This window comes from Dermacentor silvarum, chromosome 5 (assembly GCF_013339745.2).
Source record: "Dermacentor silvarum isolate Dsil-2018 chromosome 5, BIME_Dsil_1.4, whole genome shotgun sequence".
Classification (NCBI taxonomy): domain Eukaryota; kingdom Metazoa; phylum Arthropoda; class Arachnida; order Ixodida; family Ixodidae; genus Dermacentor; species Dermacentor silvarum.
Window position 1 is genome coordinate 38,351,165 of NC_051158.1, and position 27,200 is coordinate 38,378,364.

The following is a 27,200-nucleotide window of genomic DNA, read 5'->3' on the forward strand; positions in this document are numbered from 1 at the left end:
ATACATAGGTGGACGGCTGAGAAGAAGGCAAGAAAAGCCGCCAAGTCGCAGCTTGACGGTGCTCCCCCCCCCCCTCCCTGTTTACACACCTACAGCAGTACACACACAAACAGGCAGCACAGGGCTAAGCTATTTACAAGCAAGACACAAAAAAAAAACGCAGAGAGTAGCATAAACTGAACCATACAATAAATACAATATCTCATTGTAGACATTTAATAAGAAATAGCGGCAGGGCAATGTACGACAAATGAACGAGATATTTCGAAGGGAGTTGTAAGAAATTTCACGGACAGAAGTGTAAGATACGTCAAACTTGTTCAGTAAAGAAGGCAATGTATATTTTAGAGTTTGAAAACCGCTGTTCGTACGTGGGTGAGAGAGAAAGAGAAACGAAGAGGGAAACGTAGGGAGGTTAACCAAGGACGCACCCGATTGGCTACCCTACACTTGGGGAGGGGGAAAGGGAAAGAATAGATAAGGAGAGAAAAGAAAAATAAGTCATTCGCAGAGACAGTCACAGAAGAATCTCCGCTGTCACAAGCGTTCGTACAATCCAGTGTTCACAAACTACAGAAGGGCTTTTGTGGCCTTTTGCACGCAAGAATGCATAGGCCATGGTCCAAGCAACTTTTTTTTTTTATCCGAGAGCGTTCTGTTATCAAGCAGGTTGAGCTTAGCTTGGAGACATGGACCAGTATTCGAGGTGCCGTGTAGGGTAGTAGTGAATGTTGATGTGGCGGTTAGGCCATTTTGGATGAAAATAATATGCCGTGTTCAATCTGATTTGCATAGCTGTAAAAGACGGTAATGGTAGATGATGGATAAGCGCATCATGCGATAGGCGGTAAGCAATGGTTCAGGATGTGTTCAGTAAGGCACGGCAGCAGTGGCTCTAAGCCTATTCTTCCGCATAACTGAGAGCTACATGAGGATTATCTGTGTTGTACTGCCCCACACCAAAATGCAGCATTTGAATTTCGATTCGGCTAATGCGTGGTACAACGTAAGCTTTGCTTTTACAGGCAATAAATTCTAAAGTTTTCTCACGATTTCAACTATACGGGCAATCTTACCTTGCAGATGCTCAGTGCGAGCACCCCATAAGGTACATTCATTGAAATGTACTCCCAAAGTTTTGACTGTGTTTGTAATTTATGCGGCATTTCCTCCTAAGATAGCGGTATAGAGCTGGCGGAAGGAGCTTGATTTTAGCTCTTTGTGCGAGGTTTTGTGCGTTTCGCAGGTTCCGAGAATAGCTGCGTCTGTGCCTTTACTTCGGAAGTCATAGCAAGCAACACTTTGGCGGACAAGAAATGGCGTTGTGCGCTTAACAAATAAATTATTTGTCAAAAGATATAGTGTGACAATAATTCGGGAGCAAGCGAGATTGCTGGGTTCGCTGAGAGAGCCTGCTGCTATTGCAGTAGATAAATTCAGAACCGAAAGAATCGCTGCAATCTGTCGATTCATTTTTTTTTTTTGAAATGCAACAAATCTAATTTAGCTGTGTGTTCAGACATTTGTCTATTCGACAACATTTCCGCTGTAGACAAAGCAGGCACAACGTTCGTACTGACTGTGGAATTGTATATGTAGTAATATACATGGAATGGAAACATCTGTTGAGCTGCTACCGAGTCTTCAAGCGGAAGTGCTGCTATTTGTAGCTGTTCAAACGAGTTCCCGGTGTCGTGGGCCGCCTGCTTATCGCATTAGGGCAAGCCATAACATATTGCTGCTCTTAAACTTCACGCCGCGCATGCCTCCTCTATCTTATCTATGGTAAATCAATCTCCACCTCTGTGTTGGGTAGATGAACATTCTTGTCAGATAACGAAAATCAAGCAAGTCATGACAGCGAAAACAGAAACCGTCTAGGAAAATACAGGACAGGTGTTACCGAGCAGTTCGTCACTCTAGTCCTAGTGCTGTTTCTAGTACAGGTCTCACACGAGCACTTTCGATCGCAATCGAGCCAGATGGGGATCGAATTTCGCGACCGCGATTGGCTCCCTTCCGCAGCCTGGGCAAATGAACCAATCGCCCTTATCTGACTCGATCGCGCTCGAAACAGAGTTTGCGCTATTATGGGCTCGTTAGCGGTCGTTCATCGGTAGCGCGACAGTCGATTCCCCTCCCGACAACATGGCCCCCGAAATCCGGCAGCGCACTTCACGATCTCGGAGGCTTTGGCGACAAGAAGGTATACCCGAGCCGCCTGCCCAGAGTTCGAAGCGGAGCTTCGAAGGTGGTGTGGATTCAAGAATTCTTGCGGTGGGGCTTGAGCTCGTGACTTTGTCTGTGAGCCGGGTGTTCTAACCGGAGTCCTGAGTCACGGTTCACCCTCGGTCTCTCCGTTTCCGGCGGGTACTCTTTCGTAGTCCACCAGCTCCCCTGCCGATGGGCGTGGCTTGGCTTTTCTGAGCAGAGCAAGAAACGAGAAAAGCAGGAAGCGTTTTTCAACTATTCTAGTACAGCTCTCCAAGCGGCTCGCTGGAGCGTCGACCAGCAAGACGGTCAGGGCCGTGCTGCCGCTGCGAAAGCAGCGATGCCAGGCGCGTGCGCACAGCTATGGCGCACAGAGTATAACTCTTCTCCGAGCATCGTGCGCTAGGCTATTCCGTCAACCCTATAATACACGATGACAGTTCCACATAAAGGAAAATTTTATTGGTAAATGATGCAACGTTCTTGGAAGCTGGTTCATAATTTGCGCTTGAAATGAGTCCTAATATTGAAAAAACATGAAGGCTGTTTTCCCACAAACGAGAATATATTCTCATTTATGAGAAAACAGCCTTCGTAAGATAGATGGATGGTGCTTCGTAAGTAAGATAGATAGCACCATCTATCTTACTTCCTGTATGGAATTAAACATTAAGCTATCAATAAATCCGACAAGAGAAGTTTTATTGTGCATTTGATGTCATCAGTGGATATAGCGCATCGTTTACGAGTGTTTTCTATGTGACAACAACGCGGGTTCACCTCCAAAGGAGCAACCAAGCACAAAGCACTTTATTTTGATTTCAATGCACCGGCTTGCCGTCGTCCGGCGCCTTTTACCGCTAATGCCACTTTTCTGCTTATATGGCAGGCTATTATTGCGAAGAGCGCCGTCGCTGTCGCCGTTATCGTCGCCGTGATGTTCCGTATAAAGTCCAAAGGCGATAACATCTTGCTATCATTTCATTTTTTTATTGTTCGCATTTCGCCCGTTTGTCGGTAGCATCCGTGGTCGCGTCTTTTCCAGTCGCATTTGCAGGCGAACAGCTGCGCCGCGATACCACCGCGTTTCACGGGGCGACACGGGCAACAAAGCTCGGTGTGCCTGACTGAGTTTTTTTTTTTGCTTCTTATGAGGTTTCGGTGTTGTCAGTTCGTGACTTGACCGCAAGGCGGCATGAAATTGCATTACCCGCAGCCAGGGAAGAGCGAAAATGGAAGAGTGGTCCTCGGAAAGCGAAGGAAAGGAGAGGAGGCAGAGAGCACGGCGGAACGTTGGGCGAGTTTTATCTCTCGGACACTATATAGTTGCCCACAGCAAACGCACTGCAAGATAGGCGAGTCGGCGCTCCCGTCAATCTTACTCCGTGGTTAGAACCATACGGATCCAGCATCATCATCATCATCAGCGTATATTTTATGTCCACTGCAGGACGAAGGCCTCTCCCTGCGATCTCCAATTACCCCTGTCTTGCGCTAGCGTATTCCAACTTGCGCCTGCAAATTTCCTAACTTCATCATCCCATCTGGTTTTCTGCCGACCTCGACTGCGCTTCCCTTCTCTTGGTATCCATTCTGTAACCATAATGGTCCACCGGTTATCCATCCTACGCATTACATGGCCTGCCCAGCTCCATTTCTTCCGCTTAATGTCAACTAGAATATCGGCTATCCCCGTTTGTTCTCTGATCCACACCGCTCTCTTCCTGTATCTTAACGTTATGCCTTGCATTTTTTGTTCCATCGCTCTTTGTGCGGTCCTTAACTTGTTCTCGAGCTTCTTTGTTAACCTCCAAGTTTCTGCCCCATATGTTAGCACCGGTAGAATGCAATGATTGTACACTTTTCTTTTCAACGACAGTGGTAAGCTCCTAGTCAGGATTTGGTAATGCCTGCCGTATGCACTCCAACCCAATTTTATTCTTCTGTAAATTTCTTTCTCGTGATCCGATTCCCCTGTGAGTAATTGACCTAGATAAACGTACTCTTTTACAGACTCTAGAGGCTGACTGGCGATCCTGAATTCGTGTTTTATCTTTGTCTTCTGCATATTCATCTTCAACCCAATTCTTACACTTTCTCGATTAAGGTCCTCAATCATTTGTTGTAATTCGTCTCCATTGTTGCTGAGTAGGACAATGTCATCCAGCATATGCCCCACCAAAAGAGTTAAAACTCGGCATGTATGCCTCGCGTACTTGCTCTTCTTCAGATCCAGGGTCTCTCGCAGAGTGTCCGGTAACGCCACGTGGAACGTCTCGGGAAGCAGCAGGACCAGGGCAGCCGCAAGGCCGTACATGGCCGCCAGGACAGTCATGGGCACCGACTCGTGCGCGTAGCGCCTCTGGCGTCGAAGATCAGAAACAGTCACACATCGCACGTATACGTGGACCAGCACAGAGAAGCGCGACGGTGTCGCGTCACAGCTTTTCCACACCTATATTGTAAAGGGCACGTACACCCTTGGAAGGCCTTAAAAACCTCGAGTTGGAGGGAGCGAGTAAGTGATATCTATATAACCGCGTAGGAAAAGCGAATAAAAAAATAGCTTGTAAAGAAGCTTGGCTAGCACTCGCTCCCAACAAGGCGTACAGCAGTGTCAGACATGGTACAATTGATATTCATCCTAATAACAGAGCGTGAACGCGAACTTTAATAACACGAGTAGCTGAGTTTATAAATTTACTTCTTATTCTCCCAAGAGGCTACGGCATAGCGCTATACAGTGTGTCAGACGTAACTTTAGCCAAACTTTAAAAACAAGGAAATGCCACGTAGCTTGACAGAACCAGGGTAATGTTGTTTGCCGTCGCTTGGAGATACTCAGATTATTTTTTTGCATTCCGTTTAATTACATAATTAGTCTTAATTAAATAATCAACTTCTCAAGTATTGTATTTAGATGTAATGTGTCAATGAGAAAATTTCACAGCAACATGAATAAATCCCGATGCGGCTTTCTGTTGCTCAATACGTGCTTCATAAAAGTGTTTTTCCGAGCGTGAAAAAAGCCCGCGAATAGACGCAAAGTGCCTCTAGCGGCCCTTCGCGTGGCAATATTGCATCTATTTGCGGCCGCGATGTTATCGCACTTGGACGTTATAAACATAAACATCACGGCGACGCCGAAGGTAGGAATTCGCCTGGAGTGTCCGCGATTCAGTTATCGCTATCGCAGTTATGAAGAAAACTCTTCGCCACACGATCCTCCAATTTGCCCCTTGTACGGTCCCGCCGCCTTAGAACATGCCGCCATCCTCACACGGCGCGGTAGCATAGGTGCTTAAAAGGTCACATCACGGCGACGGCGACGCCGACGGTAGAAATTCGCCTGGAGTGTCCATATAAACGCTATCGCAGTTATGGAGAAAACTCTTCGCCACACGATCCTCCAATTTGCCCCTTGTACGGTCCCGTCGCCTTAGAACATGCCGCCATCCTCACACGTCGCGGCGGCATAGGTGCCTAAAGGGTCGCGTACACTGCCTTCACGCAGATAACTTTCTCGCAATTCTGCCAAAGTTTTCTTGTGACGTGATCGACGGCGTCACCCAGCAGAACAATTGCGCCAACTTTTTCTATAGGTTCCGCGCAAGACCTCATCACACGGAACTATAGATAAATAACCACATACGTTGAACATACAAAAGTACGGTACTCATGAAGCGCGACAGACGGAGCGCGTGGTCGCCGGCGCTCGCAGCGCCGCCTATGGATGCCAGTGGAAGCAAGGTGTTGCATTGTGGTATACCGTGAGAGTGAGAGTGTCTTTAGAGCAGAATTACAGCTTCCGATTGCCGGCGAGTGGGTCTGTGGTTAAATTGTGAGGTGCTACGTGCCGAAACCACGATCTGATTATGAGGCACGCCGTAGTAGAGGACTCCGGAATAATTTGGACTACCTTGGATTCTTTAACGTGCACCTAAATTTAAGCACGTGGGTGTTTTCGCATTTCGCCCCCGTCTAAATGCGGCAGCCGTGGCCGGGATTCGACCCCGCGACGTCGTGCTCGGCAGCCCAACACCATATCCACTAAAGGCTTTCACACCATAGGCCGACACGGCACCGATTTTGGTCTACCGACTGTTGGCGACAGCGTTTTCCGCCCTGTAAACTGCTCGCGTCATCAGTCGGCAGAACAAAATCGTTCTCGTGTCGGCGTAGTGCCTTAAGTAACCACGGCGGGTTCGGTCTGTGGTCTACCGCAGTCGCGACTGTCCGATTGCCACGTTTCATTCCGTACGTATACTGTACATACAATAGCCTATATGTATCATCACTGCAGCCCTGGCTTTTAACGGCTGTTCGCTGTTTCTGTATATGACATAGTTGATCATAGGATCACCACGTTTCTTTGCCGCGCATACGAGACGTCTCTCACCGTTTCCAGCAGAAACGGCACAAGAGCAGAGCCGACCCGTATGCCCATGAGGCAAGCACCGACCCCCACGGTGCGCATCACGGTGGGGAACACCTCCGCCGCGTACAGCCAGGTGACGGTGAACACGGCGCCGGACAGTATCTTGCCCACAAAGCCGTCTGCCTGGCGGAGCCACGTCAGGGCTGCGCGCAACAATCCAATGAATATACGCTTGGCGAGCGCCGCACGCCAAATAGAGAGTGCTCACAGAAGTTTGCCATTTGACTGCAGAACCAAATGAAAAAAGAACATGATGCAGATCTACTCAAACTATCTGTACGCGCGCATTAAGAACAGCAATAGGTGAGAGCGAAAGGCCTAAATCACCGCAAGGATTTACAATGAAGTCTCTAGCAGATGCTGAACATCGCGTCACAGAGGTTGCTCAAAATCTGAAGAAGCTAGATGACTCTTATAAAAACGTCGAGAATGACAAGCGCCAGGTGCCACGGTGAGCTTTAGCTCTACCAAGGTTTATTGTAGTCCCGTGTTTAATACCTTTGGGATTTCACGCTTCAGCTAGGGCCTGCAGTATCGGTATGGGTCACTGGCATTGGAGCCTGCTAGGCTACAGGTGGATAATTGTCAAACATCAATTCCCCCGGACATTCATGCAGCTTCATTAAGAAGACCATGGCGACAAAAAAAAAACAATACTCAAGGTCTACTCAGTTTTTTATAAAGTGTCAACTCGATGGTGACACTTTACACGTACTTGATGAGCAAAGCGAGAACAAGGTGAAACCAAGAGCCAACGTTTCGACAAGTGGACTTGTCTTTTTTCAAGGCGACGTATGCTCTCCTCAGCACAGTATACATAGGTACCGGTTCTCCTTAAGGGTAGAGAGGGTAAGGCCGATGGGCCAGTGGTTTATAAACCACTCGATGGGGCTTTATAAAGTGTCACAAACCGGCGCGCTGCGCCACAGTGACTGGTGTGCGATCTTCCATATTAACGCGATAGCATTTAGGGCCCCGTGTCGCACAAAATCCGGCGTCGGCAGCCGGCGTGTGATCGCGGGTGGCGGAGAAAATCATCCAACCACATCTACCGCGCAGGCCCTCCACGTGGTGCAACGTCTTTGTGAACAAAAATGGAATTTCTCACAGGGAAATCCGTCAGAAAAATGGTAAAGTACGACTTTACCATTCGGCGTCGGATTCGCCGTTGGATTGTTTACCAATCGGCGTGGGATTGCAATTGTACGAGAAAACCTAACTCTGCTACGAGGCAACTCAAACACAAAACCCTTTTCCAGCATTTCTACCAGACCTGCGCGCGTCGGGGCAATAGCAAACAGTTAATAAAATAATAAAAAAAGGTGCTAGGGCCTTCACATTTTAATATAAGACCACTTATATTCCCCCTGGAAAAACGTCTTTCCAGCAATGCATTTCAGTGTAAAAGTGAAACCGACTTTAAGGGAATCGGTGTAAGCTTGGTCTTTGTAAGCTGGCTTTCCCACGTTCGTAGTTGCAGTGAATGAAGCCTACTTGCCGTATGCAAACGATGCGATGCGAACGGGTCCCGATAACGCTATCGCGCTCTACTCTTAAAGACGAAGCTTAAGCGTCCTCCAATTTTTCGTCCTGCGGACGTAGATCGGACAGACAGTATGTGGGCTTTAATTTCGCTGAAAACGCTATAGCAAGCGCTGACGCTGTAAGCGGCCTTACACTGTGCACTCACATCGCGGGATGAGTCCCAGACCGAGCGAGCAAAGCGCTGCTCCGGCGTACAGCGCCGGCACCGCCCGACGCCTGCGGAACCAGCGGACGGTGCTGTAGCAGAGGACCACGGCCGACACCTCGCCCACTGCCGAGAGCAGGAAGCCCACGTAGGGGTCACCTCCCAGGTTGGTCATGGACAGCTGGATGCCATAGTACACGGCACCGCAGGACACGCTGCAATGGACAGGGCCCGGTCGGGTGTGGTTTGATCGTGCCATTAGACACGCCAGGCCTTAACGTTCCGAGACCCGAACACAACTACGGGACATAAACGCTCTTCAAGGTGGTTTCTATTGTCTACTGTTATGTTATGAACTTGAATAAACAATTTTCGAAATTTAAATACCACGGTTAGACGCCGAAAGCTGCTTCTCTGTGTCTCCACTATCTCCATAATGTCATATTTACTATGGCAAAAAACTGCATTTCATTGCTTAAGCACAGAGATGAAGATGGAACTACGTGTAGTACATTGCCACGTTGCTGCGGCGTCCGGTATTTTCACATAATCTCGGTGATTTCGAGACACGGGTAGTTCGGCCGTCTGTGACGAAACGAAGGTACAGATAAATTCAGTGTCAAATTTCTCGAAAGCGGACGAAAAGAATATGAGTAAACCACTTCTTTACAGTTACACATGCACCGTATTACATACCCAGAATGAATATTTTGCGTAATCACTTCCTAGTAAATTTCGAAAAATAGTTGAAGGCAATGTGCAATGCATTATACAAGGGTTCTTAGGAGGTTAAAGCGTAATGTTTCGTGTCTGTTATACCTATGTATGCTGTGAGGTCAGTGCTGTGCATGAATCCAAGCACTCTTTTGTGATATGTTTGTCATCTACCCAGCGATCATAACTGGTCTTCTCACTGTAGCTGGGGTCAGTTTGCAGTAGGAGACGGGAGCGTTCCACGTCACACCCAGTGGAAAGTGCGCCAGCTATATACAAGTACAGGTTTAGCCGGTGTAAAGGCCACCCTGGCCCCAAGCCTCCTGAACACTAACTTCCTCCGCCCTAGTATATACAGTGATGATCAAGTAGCTATCAGAGGTGATCTCCGCCTGCCTCGCTACAGAAGCTTTTCGCCTTTTACACACACTACATGTGAGTGAGTGAGTGAGTGAGTGAGTGAGTGAGTGAGTGAGTGAGTGAGTGAGTGAGTGAGTGAGTGAGTGAGTGAGTGAGTGAGTGAGTGAGTGAGTGAGTGAGTGAGTGAGTGAGTGAGTGAGTGAGTGAGTGAGTGAGTGAGTGAGTGAGTGAGTGAGTGAGTGAGTGAGTGAGTGAGTGAGTGAGTGAGTGAGTGAGTGAGTGAGTGAGTGAGTGAGTGAGTGAGTGAGTGAGTGAGTGAGTGAGTGAGTGAGTGAGTGAGTAAAATCGCCTGTCGCAAATAGCGCAACTGTAGTCCATGAGCTGGATTACTCGAAGCGGCAGACATTACTCGTGCGATAAATCGCAATGCATAATCGTCTAATGAACACAAGTTCAATAATTAACTTTTTAATTAACTGCCTTACGGCACACATTACAATTAAAGGATTGTAGCCGGTGATTTTGCAAGGCATATCCACTTGGAACGACTTGTAAGGACCACACGGATTTCGTGACATGCGCAGTGAAACTTACGGTAAAAATGCAATATTGTTTTACTTACTATGTTCAGAAACGTCTGTTTATTGCATTGAAGCACAAAACTAACTGGAATAGCCATATATCGTGTTTCGCACTTTGGGAATGAATATCTCGTAAATCGTGTCATCTCGAAAATTCGTTCCAAGTGGGTACCGCCTTGCGACCTCACTGGCTACAATTTGTAAAGCGCAATACGTCACGTGAAATAATTAACTAAACGTGTAATCAATTATATTTGTAATTTAGTCGATTATGCATTTCTGTTTCTCGTGCAAGTCCGCCTCTTTAAAATCCATCTCAATAACTAAAATTGCCTCATCTGCCACAGGCGATTTCTAAAAATTCTGTGTGGTCTAAAAATGAAGGCAGAAATCATGCTTGATGATTGTATACGTGCATGCGAATCATTTTTGAAAGGTATATAGACGACGCAAATGTGTGAAAAGAGTGGCGACGGTGGTATGGTGACGACGCTCTGTCGACGACCACGTGACGACGAAGGATGACGACGGCGGAATCACGGCGACGGCGTGACGAGCAATATACGACAATGGGCTGACGAAACTGCAATCGTTACGACAAAATGACGACGATGTAACTGTCATGACGGCATGACGGCGACTTTTGTGATGACGACGCGATGTTGACAATGGCATGACGACGATGAAATGATGATGACGACGGCTAGAAGACGGCTTGATGATGACGATAGTGCAACGCAGTGACAACAGAATGAAAACAGCGGGAAGATGAAGATGACATGACGACCAAAGAATGATCACAATGTCCATGAGAGCAGTGGAATGACGGTGACAGCATCACAATGATGCCATGTTGTTTTATAGCCAACGTCGCCGCTCACGTGCATCAACTGCCGCCGCACGCCGTTTTAATTCGCACTATATCCGATGTTTGTTTGCGCTATGTCCGGCGGCTTTAGGAATTGCGCTAATTAGTGGAGACAAAATTTTCCCGTTCTTGCACGTGACCTTGCTCTGACCTGCTTCACATTAAAAAAAGAAAGTAAACACACGGCATATCTAGGGACGTTTGGCAAAAAAACTATAGTTGGCGACTAAAAACACTGCGACATATACACCGCGTTCTCGGCATGTATTCCAGAAGACAATTTGGATGTAAATGAACCAGGCCAATTACGTTCCCTCATTTCGTGGACGTCAAAGCGTAGGCGAATTGTAGGCGCCTCTCGGGAACTATCGCAGCACGCAAGGCAGGCGCTGTGCGGTTTTATTGGCGAAGCTAGTGCTTAAATCTTTAAGTCTATAGCATTGAGTATAGTTGCAAGCTCATGCTATAACAATATGTGGCTCATCTCTTTCAGTATTGTGCACACATGCAACCCATATGCCATATCAAAAATATGACGCACAGAAATGCGAAGTGTTTCGGCATATATTTCAATTATATGCGCGTCACGCGCACTCACCAGCTGTAGACAAGGATGACACTGTAGCGTCGGATCGTGGGCAGTCTCACGAGGTCCAGGTAGCGAACCTTCTCGGCCTCTTCGTTCTCCTGGTGACGGCCGCATGAAGTAACCGGAGGTCATAGAACATTGTTCAGTTATCGCCATCGACATGCGCTTCGGCTATGATAATTGCACGACACACCGTAACCATGTATTATTTCTCAAAGAGAGAGAAAGGATGCATAGAAAGGTAGGCAGGTCAACCAGAGATAGCCAGTTACAACGAAACAACCGAGTGGGCTATTTAATTTAGCTGGCTAACTAGTTATTTTGACGTCTGTCGGACGTTTTAAAGGCCTGTTGCTATCACTGTGTATATACTGTGTTTAGAGTGTACTGAAGAAGAACGAGCAGTATGCACTGCTTCGAAAAAGACGACGACGACGAGTTGGTCGAAGCCGTGTGCCTGTGTTGCCTGAGCTGTGTAACCTCTCGCTGTGTAACCTCTGCATCTCTACAAGAGTAATATTACTCTATACCACAAAACATTAAGGGCAAACACCTGGTCGACACTGAACAGTAAAGATGCGCTACCGAAACAGAGTGGGTGATCAACGGACCAACGTGCAGTTAGCCAACTCGCCACCTTGGAGGAGTTATCGAGGTGAGCAAGTCTTCTTTTTTTTTACCGCTACGAAGAGTACGATGCTACCCACCTGCAATATCTTCTTTCGCAGTTGCCGGAGCGCTGAGTCCAATTCCTGGATCTCGATGCCGTTGGCCGAGGCCGCACGCAGGACAACGCCGGCGGCCTCGTTCATCCTGTCAGTGGCCACCAGCCACCGGGGCGACTCCGGCAGGTACCTGGTGATATACATCGCAGAATACCTGGTATACGTGGTGGTATACATCCCAGAATACCTGGTATACGTGGTGGTATACATCACATAATTCCTGGTATACCTTGTGGTATACATCACATAACTCCTGGTATACCTGGCGGTATACATCAAATAATTTCTGGAATGCCTGGTGGTATACATAACATAATTCCTGGTATTTCTGGTGGTATACATAACCTAATTCCTGGTATATCTGGTGGTATACAACCCATAATTCCTGGTATACCAGGTGGTGTACATGACATAATTCCTGGTATACCTCGTGGTATACAGAGCCGCCGTCCAGACTTAACTAAAACAGAGGGGTCACGATCCGCGTGGCCTTAGTATCAGGGCGCACTAAAGAGAGTTATCAATAGCAGGATAATAAAATAGTTCCCTCTTACTTTATGTGTGTATGCCACCGTACGAACAGCCGAAGCGTCATTCATTATGAGGACGACGCAGAGAAAAAGAAAGGCACACAGAAGACGCTGAACTAACACAAGAAAGTTTAATTCACTGAAGCAAAGAATTAAACACAAAAAGCTAGCCTGGGTTGCGCATCGTGTTATAGCGTGTGTGGAGCAAATATTTTAAGCACACCGACTTCAAGGTCAACCAGACGTATAGAAGAGAACAGAAATGCACAAATCATGATTTGTTCTCAATGACTTCATGTGCCTGTTGAACCTTCTGCTTTATTACGATTTCTATTCCTTCAAAGAAAGGATCGCTCCCATGTGAACGGCAATGTGCTGAATTATGTGATGCAGGCGTGCCCTTTAATAGGAAGCTTTAGCTCAGGGCCAATTACTGTGCAGCCTATTCAAACACATGTAAAATGTTGAAATGCTTTTATGAGGCAACCTCTGGACTTATTTTAATGAATTTCGTTGCATTTAAGAGAAAATGTTAAATTCTAGTGACTGTATCAAGCGGAATTTCGATTTAGGCCCGGGATTTTTACAAACCTTGCCAGAAATTGGTAAGCTAAAAAATATGAACCACGTCTTAGTTTACAAATTCGTAACTCTGCACCACTAACAGTTATCGCCGTTCTGTAAAGTGCACCCATTAGAGCATTCAAATCCAACCTATTTGATTTATCAATTTATATCTTAGGTGAATTTCTTGAAATGTTTACGAACAGTTTTGCAAAAGTCCTACTCACATATTAGGGGAGTATTTAATAGCCATGTATAATAATCATTTTTGTCCGCTTTAGATGTACTATTAGATACAGTTTACAGAATTGTGACGTCGTTTTTTGATTGCTGAGTTCCAGAGCTTTACACTTGATAGTTTTGTTCTCAGAAAATTTACATTTTTCAACAATTTGTATAAAATAAGTGGCCTCAATCGAAGTTTGGTTTCCAGACGACATATATATTTAAAATTTTTCTTTTAAATGTAACAAACCTAATCTAACTTGGCGCAGTGGTTGCCCAGAAAACCGATTTCTCCTTTTCCGTGTATTGAGATAAGACGCGCCCGTGTTTATGGTTCCTCTTGCTACTGTCCCGGCTTCACCTCTCATTAATAAAAGCAGCAGTCTTGTTCTGTGTGCTCACGTCGTAGTCTCCTTTGTGCTTTAGTCATAACAGGCATCAGCCTAACTTCCTATGTTTTCTTCTTTATTATTTCGGTATTGGGCCAATGACATAATCTTTTTGTCGAGTAATTCGTACTAGTTATGCTGCTGTCGGTTATACAGAAGTGAAATGCAGTAGCAAGAAACACATGCTTTCATCCTCTCTATCTGATCCCCTTGCTATATCGAAGTATTAAATATGAAAATCCAGGCCGGCTTCGACAATGTACGTTGGTAGGGGTCAGTTGTAAGAATCCATGAGGCCGAGAATCGTTGTCCGGTGGTGTAGTGCAGTGAAGGCACACCCACTTGCATCCTACGTACGAGGCTACCGGACAAATATTCTTGGCTTTACGAAAACCTTGCTACAAGCCCCTAGGTTACAAGAAATAGCATTTGAAGCATGGCGGGCATGATCTGTTTTCGACTCCTGCAAATCACTTCCGGCGCATGCAGCCTGCAAAAGCATGGCCTTCGAGATTGGTTTCTGTCACGCAGAGCAGGCCGTTCGTTGGAGCGCGGATTTGTACACCAGCATCCTACAAGCCGGATCTACTCACAAGATGCTTTTAAAAAATACACGTAACTGAAAGTTTTGATGCTCAAAAAAAACAACGAATCTTTTCTTTCTGCTTCTCTGGAGGTTGAATTTCGCAAGCGGTATGAACTTCCGGTTCGTACCAGGACCAGACCAGCATGCCGATGAACGGCAGCGTGATGGCCACCTGGATGTGACGCCAGTGCTTCAGCACCCACACGGTGGCCGGCAGCAGGAAGAGGCTGAGGGCGAAACCCAGGGTGAAGGCAACCGCAGCCCGTGTACGGTGCTTGGGGCCAGTGACCTCCACCACTGCGTATTGCGCACGGTCACGTGGGGTAGCACGTGGCAGAGAGGTATGCGTTCCAATACTCACCTGCATAATATTGCAATTTAGTTCTACGGAAACCCGCAAGGTGGATGAAGGTTCATGAAGAAAAAAAAATTCGAACCCACCCGATTATGGAACACGAGACTACAAAGGAAGACCCACGAGACCCACAAAGAAACAAAGTACAAGGTTTCCTACAAAGGAAATGGCCTGCAGACGGCTACATAATGAAAAGGCGGCGGTCGGGGATTTTAAAGGAGCACTTACATAGTACCTATCTTTATCTTTTTTTGCGTTAAATAATTGCTCTCGACCTCGAAACCCAAGAAAATATTTTTCCAAGTCCCAGAACGCCCTCTATAAATAATTTACTGCAATAGCTCTTCCACAAAACAAATCAGTTTCGTGATCCAGGAGGTGGTGTACGCGTACTGATATCATGACGAAGAAATTTGTCACGTGCGAGCGGAACATCCTCACGTTATGACGCACCATCGTGCTGCATCAAGCCGCGTAACGACAAGCAGCACGTCAAACGACCGAGCGACTAGCCTAACATGATACACTTCTAAAGAACTGCTTCGTAAAAGTACTAATACACCAAATTATCTAGGCCACTCCAGTGATTTGCGGTGTTCTCTGGAGTGACCACTCCAGAGTACGGTGATTTTTTTTTCTAGGGTTTCGAGATCTAGGACTTAACATTTAACGTAAAAGAAAAGGTGAAAAGGTCAGAAATAGCCTGTCCGTATCCGTAAAGACCTTCGTAGAAGGTTTGGGCATTGCAAACAGACATTCGCGATGCGTATACGTTGATGACGTGGTGACGACCGTGTCTGTAAAATATCACGGCAATGTAAGCAACGAAAACGGTTGAAAATTCAAACGAGAATTCGCGCGCTCTTATCCTCGAAGCAGCCGCACACTTCCTGCCGCGAGAGAAATGACGTCACAGGCATTACGCTTCCGCCTCACACGCACGCCGTCCTCTGCCCACCACTTGCTCTCAGCAGCGGCAATAACACGGAAGAACAACATATTGACGCGAAACGCAGAGCGCGGAGAAGTGCATTTGGAAATGCACCGCGCGGCATACTAAAGAGCGGAGGTTATAAAAATGTTTAAACATCCTTCTCGAAGGTATGCACATCCGAGCAACTTATACATCGAAGACAGTGAAGCTGCGCATAAAGCTGTTGTCGCACCGTTGGGAAGTCCGAAGGGTCCGCTCTGCCACGGCCCGAGATGTATACCGAAAACCTTTCAACCGCTTCGCTATATCACGTGCAACTTATTCGCTGTACCCGAGTCTTTTCGAGCCCTTCGCTGTGCATCGGAGCTTAGTAGGAGCCTCTATTCTGCACCGGCTCTACCGATCCTGGCTGGGCGTTCTGCCGGCCTTGTCATACACGCTTGCTTCGGGGTCCCGACGCACGCTGTGTTCGTTTCTGACCTCCTAATCCTTCGATTGACACTTAATATCAGCCACGCTGCCGCACGAAACCCGTTGTAAAACTCCTCTTAACAGCTCCGCTGCAAAAAGAAGATTCTTTTATATTTAACTGTTGTTGCTTCTTTGTGTGTGTACATGCGTCTGTTTGTGCGTATGTGCGTTTCTGTGAGTCTGTTCTTACAGAGGCAGAATGAGGCGGTCTGCATCACGGCCAACGAAATTCCGAGCACCACGCGGGCCGCCAGAAAGACGCCAAAAGAGGGCGCCACTGCGGTGACCAGGCCCGCCATGTTGGTGAGCAGGCAGGAGCCCACGAGCAAGGGACGGCGGCCCAGCCTGCAACGAACCCGAAACCAAACGTTCACTTAATTCAATTAACTTTGTGGATCGTCGGGAACAGTTTACAAGCAACACGTCCAAGCCACAAGCGAAGGTACAAACAATAAGTAAACGGTGCGGCACATTCATCAATCGTGAGAACATGCACCAAGCGACTATTAAGTGGTCGGGGCTGTGTCAAAGCTATCAGCCTTTAAACGACATTGCACTATAAGCAGCAAGACATAAAACAGCGGATGCGAAATACAGCTCCACAAAAAAAAAGAATATTTCAACGCATGATGATGCGAATTATCGCCGCTATGAGTTGCCGCAGATGTAATAAGAAACGGAGGCACGTTTAATATCATGCAGGGGCCAGCTATCTTAGTGGACGCCCGGTGAGGCCTGCTTCACACAGGCATCATCGCCTCAAACTGTGCACCATCACGGCACCGGTGCCCGTCGTGAGAAGCTTTATATGTCTAAGCGAAATCGTATATGGCTAGGCGAAATCGCCTGTGTACAGAAAATTAACATCATCAGCATTGGCTCGAGCCTAGTCGGCTTCCGCAGCTGGCTCGTTGGCGCCCCTCGGGTGGCGCTCGTGCTCGTGCGCGGCACGCGCTCGTGCCACTGCTCCAGCGTTCGTCGTCGTCGTCGTCTTCCACAACTGACTGCGTTGCCGCTCATCATTCCAGCGTAGAATTTCACTTTTCTGTCGTCGTAATGGGGAGGCCGCACTTATGGTCCGCAACTTCGCCCGCGAACGCATGACTCGATTTCGCGAGACCACGTGCCTGTTGCATTGAGCCTTTGTATCGGCGGTGACAATCAGACCACCATGAAAAAGGGCGAAAGAGCCAGAGAAATCTATTCGCCTTCAAACGATACGCGTTCGTTGTCAATGAATATATATATATATATATATATATATATATATATATATATATATATATATATATATATATATATGCGCATCCAATGCACACGTTGGCATCTCTATGAAGCGAAGATTTAGTGAAGCGCTCAATTAAATGCTACACAAGATAATGCAATCCGTACAATTGTATTTATTTTTCATCCTCTCCAACGAGTAATGACCTAAAGCACGCCGTCGTCGCGTTCTACCAGGTGACCCATGATGCTCCTTACCACGTGACCACGATGCCCCGCGTCTGTGCACACTGTCTACCCTTCCCTCCACTGTTGACCGCCGTTCAGGTGTCAGCAGACTGCTTCAGACCATTACACTATAGTATAGTGCGGTCGGCAGTGATTTCCTTTCGTTCCATTTTCATATGTTCAAAGAAATAACCAATTACTACTTGCATTCGGTTCACCTGTGACGCCTTTTTTATATATATATATATATATATATACGGTTTAAATCTTGCATCGACTATTGTCAGGGGTTGACGCATATGATGGCACGATCGATGACCAAAAACAACTTGATTTATTAACGATGCATTCAGATTACATGATACGCATCTCGGCGGCCGCGTCTTCACGCCTCGAACGCTCGTCGTCACGTGATCTCTTCCTTCCCGCCTCGCTCGGAAGTCGCACGAGGTATTTCTCCCGCTAGCCGATAGGTGCCGCTAGTCCCTCAGCTAACACTATTCAGCCACCGCAATTATAGCTCAAAACACACGAATCGCGACGATTGTGCGTCAACTCGCGCCATCGAACGTCACCTGTCTCCAAGGGCCGAGCACAGGAAGCAGCCGACCAGCATGCCAGTCATGACACTGCTCTGCACCAGGGAGCGCATCCATGCACGCTCGCACACCAGGTCCCACTGCGTTAGAGAAAGGGCGAATGCGAGTCTCTGAGGCAATGCGATTGGCCGAAACGAACGTCACTAGAGAACCTCAAACACCCTGTACTACGTGTCTACTCCGTTTACGGAGTGTTTTTGTGCTGAAGGCAACGCTACGAAGGCGAGACTTCGCGCTGCACGAATTCGTGACCGAAAACAAAAACAATTGGGAGACGCTTAAGCTTCACCTTTACGTGTAGAACGTGACAGCATTGAAAGATCCCTGACTGCTTCTCACGCCTCCCGGCAACTGCAGCTTGTGCAACTTTAATCTTTACCGGGAAACGCTTGCGGCGAAGGCCATTCACGAACGCGAGCTTTCTGGTTCTTTGTTTTCTTTCCTCGGCACGGCCGAGGCCGCGGATGCGCGGAGGCGAGTGCCATCTGGTGGTGCTGCAAGGAACCGAGTGCCGCGCAGCGCTCTGTGATTCGTGGAAACGTGGCGCGCCGTGCTGTGATTGGTAGAAAATTTTCGCTCATGGTCAACGCCGGATTTTCTGCGTAACCGGGCCCTTAAAGCTACATCGCTTTAATACTATGTCCCATACTAAGAAAAGGTATATGTATGCGTCATATATAACCGCTGGACAGATATGAATGAAATTTGTAGCACTTGAAAGAAAAAGCTAAATTCTAATGACGCTAGGAAGAATTGTTCTTTATTATGGACTTGCAATTGTTTGCAAAAATTCCCTGAAATGCTTATTCTGAAAAAAAAAATGCATAGCTACATTTAGAGATCCATAACATTACACGAAAAACAGGTACCGCATTTCTGTAAATTGCAACTGTTAAAACATGTAAAGCGTACAAATTTGATATATGAGTTCAGAGCATACGTGAACTTTTACAGCGTCTACAGCGGTTTTGCAATAGTCCCACTCACAAATTAGTGGTACATTTCAGTGGTGTACAATACGTCAATTTCGTTCTCATTACACGTAATATTTGGTGCATGTTATAGAATTGTGATGTTGCATTTTATTCCTGAGTTGTAGAGTTGTAAACTTGACAGTTGAGATTATGCAATTTTGCAATCTTAAAGAATTTTTCTAAAAAGATTAACGCCCTAAATAAAAATCTGCTTCGTCCAGCCACTCCGTTTTAAGTCTTTCTTTTTGATATCCAATGAACCTCACCAACATTGGTGCCATGTTTATCAATAAAAACAATTTTTCCGTTGCCGAAAATTCAGGCAAGAGCCCCCGAGCTAAAGGTTTCTCTTAAGGAATGCATTGTGATAGTAAACCGTGGTGAGATACAGAAAAACAAAATACAGTTGACTCAGAATAATTCAAAATCGGTTCATTCGACTTTTCGCTTAATTCGAATGCACTGGAAAGTTCCGGCGAGTAACCATATATTGCTATGAAAGAAAGCCTCGGTTAGTTCGAACACAAAACCATGCCGCTTCGGTTAACTCGGCCTCTCCTGGTGCTGCATCGCACACTTACCGGTCACTAAAACTTGAAAACGCTAGAAATTCCTGCAGACGGCGCTACTCCTTCTCTAAGCCACGACGGTGACGCTAGCAGCCTGTCGTGCAGTGATTATGACGTCTTCCGCTTTTGAACAATCGTCGTCTCTTTTGAACAATTTGTCAACGCCGACGACAGTGTGGAGGTCGGCGAGCCACATCGATCAACGTTGACGTGTGTAGTTACTGTAATAATGCACTGAAGTATCCTGTCCACGATGACAGGCGAAGTAATAAAAACGATTTAGCTTTTTTTGTCCTCGATGACAGACGAAGTAATAAAGACAATTTAGCTTTAATTGCTCATTTTGTCATCGTTCGTTTATTCGACGTTCCGGATAATTCGACCAAATGTGTCTGTCCCACAAAGGTCCAGTTAACGAGAGTCGACTGTACCTTCCTACGACGAGAATGGCTGGGAAAAGAAAGTGCGTCCTTCACAGCTGTAACGCTAGCGGTGCATTGATTAAGTTGGGAATAATGAAATGTTATGCGCACCATAGAGTTTTCAACAAAAAATTACTGCACGAAAGTATCGTGCTAGTGTCTACGGGGAAGATGCAAGTATGGCTCTTCAGCCAATGATTGGCTGGCGCATGAATTTGCCTAAACTTCGTCCTAATTGCTTCAAACTGCTTTGTGACTTCGCAAATTGATCAGCCCTTTCAACAATGTGTGGCGCTATCAATGGAACAATTCGCAATGATTGCACTTGTACGCAGAGACTGTCTTATTTTTTTTAGAAAACTATTAGTGCTTGTAAATTTAGAAAGATAATGCGCAATAGATAACGTCACAGGAACGTCTGAATCTAAAAGCACGTAGATGAAACAAATCCATGAACTAACTATCGTTCCCCTGGTCCCTAAACAACCGCAATGCCAGGATTCCTTCTAGTAATGTTTGTAGAAAATTCTACGTGATGCACGGTTTCGTACCGCCTCTCAAGTCTGCTATACGAGTGGCGTACAATCATGGCTGCAAGAAAGCAGTCTGCTTACCTCTTGAACCAGCGTGTAGCCCGAGAAGCTGTTCCCGTAGTTCCACGTTTCGCACGCGACAAAGGCACCTTCGGTGACGACCAGCTGGCCATCAGTGACCGTCGTCGGGCGCCTCGAACAAGCGCTGCGTTCCAAGCCATCACCTTCGTCGGGATACCGGGAGTCACGTGACTGGTTCGAGGACCTCCAGGAGTCCAACGTCGTCGTCGCATTCCCGGTCGAGACCACGTGGTCGGGATCAGCGCACCAGTGGTCGAGGTCGGGCGCGATGAAGCTGGACACGACCAGATGCAAACCCATGAAGGTGCCTCGAACGAGGCCGAACCAGAAGATGTTCTTCTGGAACTTTCCGTACTCTCCGATGACGCCGCAGATGTCCATCTTGGGCGAAACTTGTGGCGCACCTCCCTGAGAATGTCGTGGGACATCAAACAGTTACACCGAACCCGTGTCCTCCAACGTGATTTTACAAGATCGTTTAGACTTTCCTGAGCTCTCATATTCCTCGGCTTTCTCGCGTTGTCATTAACTGAGATTCTCCCCTTGTATTCTCCGCCTGCACTTCCTCCGTCACTTCGGTCGGTTTACACATCGATTCATTCTCGTCCGGTTAGACTCCGTATACAAAGCCGTTAAACGAATCCTTCCTCAGCTTGAAGTTCTCGGGTAGCTAAAGCTTCAGCGTCTAGCGCTGTCTGTTCAATTCTAGACCGAAAGACTGGTTTCATATACTTGCCTCTCGTGTTTCAGCTAGCCTATGCTAAGCCTCACTGGCAGCTTCGTTGAGCCAGTCTTTAATCATTCACCTTACATAAAAACAAAACGTGATGGTAATGCTTGATATATATAGTGATCCACTTCACCGGTTTCGATAAAAAAAGTTGGAGAAATACCCGAAGTCATTACCTTGTTTTGTAAACAGTCTTGCACTCGAGTCACGGAGGGCTTCCTGTCGCTGGGCGTGAGAACTGTCGTCGCGCCAGGCTTCTCGAAGCGTCTTTCCCGTACGTCTCTTGTGAAAATGAGAAGAAAAGAGAGTTGTGCGTAGGCCAAACTTTACGACTTCTTTTGTCACGCTCCAACTTGGCATGTATACAACTTATCGCTCACGCTTGTGTAAGTGCATTGTTCCCTCTAGTTTCCTTCATTTTCCGTTAGTTCGGCTTTTGCGGGCCGTTGTTCAATAGCTCACTGGTGCCAAAATGCATCGCGACAACCCAAAACGAGACCTTCACTGTTTGGAGCGCATCTGGAGGGAGTGTGTCTCTTTCTTTTACTCATTCAACGTCGACGTCGCTTCCGCGTCGGCATCTTGCCTTGGGCACACGTCCTGCAGAATGTTCTCGCAGGATCAGCGAAGTTATCACCCAAGTTAGAGCGCCGTGGTTTTGGAGGAAGACAGCTAATTAAGGTATACGCCAAAGTTCTGACGATTACCAGCTCTTCTCCGGGAATTGTTCGCAGTCGCGTTTCCGGTTTCGAGCTAGAGTGACGGTTACGCCCGTGACCGCAAATCTACTACCTCGTTTCAACAGTCACTCCCCGTCAGCCACTGACAAGCTCTCGCTGACAAGCAATGAATGCCTAACCGCGTCTGTGACTACATTTCGTAAACGTTCGGGCCTGTAGTTTCAACTTCCGACGTGTGCAAAGCGTGTAGCGTGTTGGTTAGGGCTATGTATATATATTTAATTACGGACTCAGAAAGAGAGCGAAGGCCACGAACGTCGTCTCGAAGATCGGTTGACCCTATATGGTTGGTATGGCACTTTTAACAGCATAGAGCAACCAGAAGACGACAAAATAAATGATGTGAATGCGCCGCAGCTATACAACTCAAAATTGTCTCGTGATCGATATCAATGCCTCCGTCGTATGACAGGAAGAAAAAGGCGCAATGAATGCAAACAAGCACACCGCGGGTCACAGGCCACTACTAAAAAAGAAACATTTTTTTTTAGGACAAGGTTTTCTTCGGAGACTTAAGATTGATTTGTGTTTTGTGGGATCTGGGTATCTGGCCAGTTTCGCCTCGTCAAATTAGACGACTTGAAGCCTTCTAAGGGTACGTACGACAACTAGAAAACGGCGTCAAATTGAGCGAAAAAAAAAGCGCATTGAGTTAGCGTAGAACTATATGTACGGAGTAGTAATAAAGCGTAATTGGATCGCAAAGGTCAAAATTAAACCCGGATGTTCAAATTGCGCGCGCCTAGAACCGGAACCGGAAGTGTGACTTTGCTCAACGAAAAATATATGGGCTGATTTCGCAGCTAGTGCAGACTAAAAATGTGGGCTGATCCCGAGGACAGAGCAGTCTAAGGAACAAATGACATCACACATTAACGCATCCAAAGAAGTCTTAAAGAAGACCACGGTGTTAAATTAACCCTTTCAGACGCCAATGAATTCTGTCGACTGAAAATTAACTTACACCGCATGTATTGCATATTCATAATCATAAAGAGCATACATATGCAGAATAGATAACGAATTTTCAATTATTTAGTAAGTTTTGTGAACTTTACAGAACATGGACTCCATGCGAAAGCTCTCTACCGGAACATTACAAATGAGAACATCAACTATTTCACTTCAGGCAGGCTTGAAAAGCACCCACCCAGGCATTTGAAAATTATGCCTGATGCAATACACTGTGACAAACAATGCAAGGAGTGCACCCACTACATACAAAGACATACTCGCACCGACCAAGTACACACCACCGTCTACATTCCCACTCGTCTTACTAAAACATTTGAACCTTTTATTCAAACTTGCAACACGATTAAAATCAGAACAGTTTCGAGATATATGCGACACATTTTAATTACCATTACTTTCTTCTTCTTTCTGAGGTTTTACGTGCCAAAACCAGTTCTGATTATGAGGCACGCCGTAGTGCAGGGTGCCGGATTAATTTTAATTTTGACGACAACGTGTCTTCTGAACTGCTTTCAACATGTATATGCAACAGGTGTTTTGACACGCGGTTTTACGCAACTTTCGCCGTGTAGCTGGCCTGCGCATGATGTAATGCGTAGACATGCACGCTGCGGTTCTTGTCTCGGCAAACTTGGCTCAGACGTCACCCGAATGTCAAAGAAAAAACGGGGGCAACCCGCCTCTTTCGACTGAACGAACACGTCGAGGTCCCCGAAGGATAGCACCTACTAATGACTCCTCCGTCGCCGAGAAGAAACTAAACAATCTGAACATGACATATGGACGACATCGCTTGATACACATGTTTTCCCGGCAATTAGGCGAGGAAAAGGAAAAAAGAGACGTTGCTTCATTCACAGTGAACAGGAAAGAACTCTTAAGCCTGTCGATTGCGTTCCTTCCAGACACCCCGTTGATCAACGTTTAGTGCAACACGCCTGGTATCATACGAGATGCTCGGGCGAAACAGCTGCCGGGCCAACTTGGAGGAAGTGAACAGAGCAGGAGCGGAGCAACGCGCGACCAGCCTTGCAAGCCAAAAACCCTTCGTGGAGCCATCCCGGGCCTCCGCATTTTTTTTCTCTCGAAAACAAGGTGGATTTGGCCACGTGCGCTCGGTTCCCTGGAGGTTTTAATCGACGCGTTCGGGTGCTTAGCGTTGCCTTAGTACAACCATGAGGCCCGTGTGCAACGATGAGCAGGGTCAAGGTCAAGGTCACGGAGTAAAATATTATAGGAGCGCCGACTCGCCTACCTTGCTATACATTTGGCGCAGTGCTCTCTGCCTCGGTTCACCTCCTTTCTTGTTCGGGGCCTCCCATTATTTTCTGGCACCCTGGCGGTTGGTGCCAAATTTGCGCGCCGTGCGGCGGTCAAGTCGATAAGCAAACGTGTCGAAAGCCCTTTCCGCTATGAAAATATTAAGTGACCGGGTGGCGCGCTTTTCGATTGCGACTGCACCGAGTAAAGATACGATCAGCCGACTTCCAAAAGTGACAGAAGTACTCTGACACTGAAGTTACCCATCGTTGTTATACTAGCGAAGATAATGAGATAGCATCGCGCGATTTGAGCGTCGCAGTATGTATATATATATCGTCGTCGTGTGATGGTGTTTGCGGGCCTATGCTAATATAAGCAGAAAACAATACGAAATTTCTTGTGCGTGTGTGGTGGACCTGCTAATTAATTTACCACCGCAACTTAAATAAAAGTGTATTTGTTTTAATCAGAGCTCCATGCACCAAACAAAAATCTGCATGATGTTCCTGAGGGCCTGCGGTGTGCCCTTACCGACTTCAGGGCATTGCCGCCACAAGTCGGCGGATTAAGCGGTGTTGCGTGCGGTAAGCACACCTGAAAGTTTTTCATTGTTGCTGGGGTGTAAGCCTTGTGGCATGCCGGCTGAAGCATGCCACGACACAGGCCGAAACGTGCCGTAAATTGAGGCTCGTGAACACAGACAAGATACAAAACACGCTCAAATAAGCAGAGCTATACATGAGATTTTTCTCTCTGAGATGTGCTGAAGTCGCACAGACGTACAACTTTTCATTTAAGTTTTTTTATTAATTAGTGTAATTTAAGTAAAATGACGTTGACAAAGAAGCTCGAGAACAAGTTGAGGACCGCACAAAGAGCGATGGAATGAAAAATGTTAGGCCTAACTTTAAGAGACAGAACAGCGCCTCCTCTATAGGAGGCGCTGGACAGGAAGAGAGCTGTGTTTATAAGAGAGCAAACGGGTATAGCCGATATTATAATTGACATTAAGAGAAAAGTGGGGGCAGCATCACACTAGTGATGCGAAGTCTGAGCATTTGCTACGAGCATTTGCTACGACACTAGTGGTGCGACTAGTAGCATTTGCTACGATTGGGTGGATGTCTCATTTTCCATTTAATTACTTCTCTCCTCCTAGCGGATTTCCGCTCAACTATTACGTCAGACACTTGCCTTTGATTCGAGTTGTTGATAAATTCCACTTCGCCCTGCCCTCTGTTAGCCGCCTGGTTAGCTCAGATGGTAGAGCGGCTGCCCCGGAAAAGCGGTGGTCCCGGGTTCGAGTCCCGGACCATGACGAATTTTTCTTCAACTGCGAGGCTTTTCGTTCGAGGAACGCGAGGAACGATTGGGTGGATGTCCCATTTTCCATTTCAAATGTGCACTGTTGTTCCACTTGTTTAACAAACCGCTCTTTTATGCATTTAGACACGAAAGTGACTGGAATGCCCATGTATTTCGACCCACACTTTCAGAAATAATATCTCGAAACTGGAGTCAGCCGGGGAATTCATTTCAAGTGGATACGTCTTGTCAGCTCAACGTCTACACTTCGTAAATTGCAATATGTGCCGTAACATAATCAATTCAGAAGATAATCACTGAATTTTCGTTAATGAGTTGAATATGTGTTTCGGTTTCTCGTGCTAGTAATGTCCGCCTCTTCAATAATCCAGCTCAAGGGCAAGAATTATGCCATCTGGCACAGGCGATATTTCAAAAGGTCCATAAAACTTACAAATGATCACCCCGTACAGACAGGATCCAGGTGAATGACGCGAGAATTGCATGCACTCATGCATTGTTTGCAATGACTGTAGGCAACATACACCTTCCAGAAGCGCTTGGATTTAAATTGGACGGAAGCATCAACCGGTCCGCGGTCGAGATAACCAAGAGAAGTTTAGAGTATTGGTGGGGGAAAAGCCGGGAAGAGATTGATGGGACCGAATTCGTTACAGGCATAGGTAGCGGTACAAGATAGATAGAGGAGTTTTGAGGAAGAGAAAAAGGTTAGAGAGATGTACACAAAAATGTTAGAATGAAAAGCTTGTACAGCATACCTGAGTAAATCAAGCCGGCTAGGTGACCGTTTGTCACCGACCCGCTTCAAAAGGGATACCAATAAATCGTCTCGAGTCTTTCGTTGCCAATTGAAAATTATAATTCCAACTTAAATCGGTAACAGAGTGCTCTCACTATAAATCGTGGTCATTTCATTCCCACCAACGTCTCACAGCACATTCTGGCTAGTTGTCGGTCTCTTTTAAAAGAAGCATTTTTTTTTTTTTGCGCCCAGTCATACCGCAAGAGCTGTCAGTGCGTCGTGTGACAATGATTCCGCAATTTAACCGCGAAATAAACCTGCACCCACATATCTTTCGGCCAGCAGCATCGAATAAACGCAACATGGAGAATAATACGAACATTGAGAATAATAACAATGGAGAGTTTTAGAATAGGGGCCCCTAAAGTTCGAGCCCCCAAAGAGCTTTGCGGGCGTTAGCGTTGGGGGCATGCAGGAGTGAAGAGCTTTAGAATAGGGCTTTGCGTTTGCGGATAGCGTGTTGCGCTTGCAGCGCCACTACGGCGTCAAAGGAAAGCTGTTATA

At 46.7% G+C, this 27,200-nt stretch overlaps 1 protein-coding gene across 1 annotated transcript in view; it reads right to left on the reverse strand.

The window, feature by feature from the left end:
• LOC119453291 (solute carrier family 22 member 3) overlaps nt 1–27,200 on the reverse strand; it is a 27,841-nt gene continuing 641 nt past the window's right edge. The window contains exons 2-12 of the mRNA XM_049667704.1: nt 21,767–21,872; nt 20,861–21,268; nt 18,258–18,361; nt 16,421–16,575; nt 14,599–14,767; nt 12,159–12,306; nt 11,461–11,549; nt 8,340–8,554; nt 6,611–6,792; nt 4,428–4,573; nt 1–2,423 (exon numbers count right to left, since the gene is read on the reverse strand). Coding sequence (XP_049523661.1) covers nt 2,336–2,423; nt 4,428–4,573; nt 6,611–6,792; nt 8,340–8,554; nt 11,461–11,549; nt 12,159–12,306; nt 14,599–14,767; nt 16,421–16,575; nt 18,258–18,361; nt 20,861–21,268; nt 21,767–21,872 — 1,810 coding nt within the window. The 3' untranslated portion in view covers nt 1–2,335. The remainder of the gene's footprint in view (nt 2,424–4,427; nt 4,574–6,610; nt 6,793–8,339; nt 8,555–11,460; nt 11,550–12,158; nt 12,307–14,598; nt 14,768–16,420; nt 16,576–18,257; nt 18,362–20,860; nt 21,269–21,766; nt 21,873–27,200) is intronic.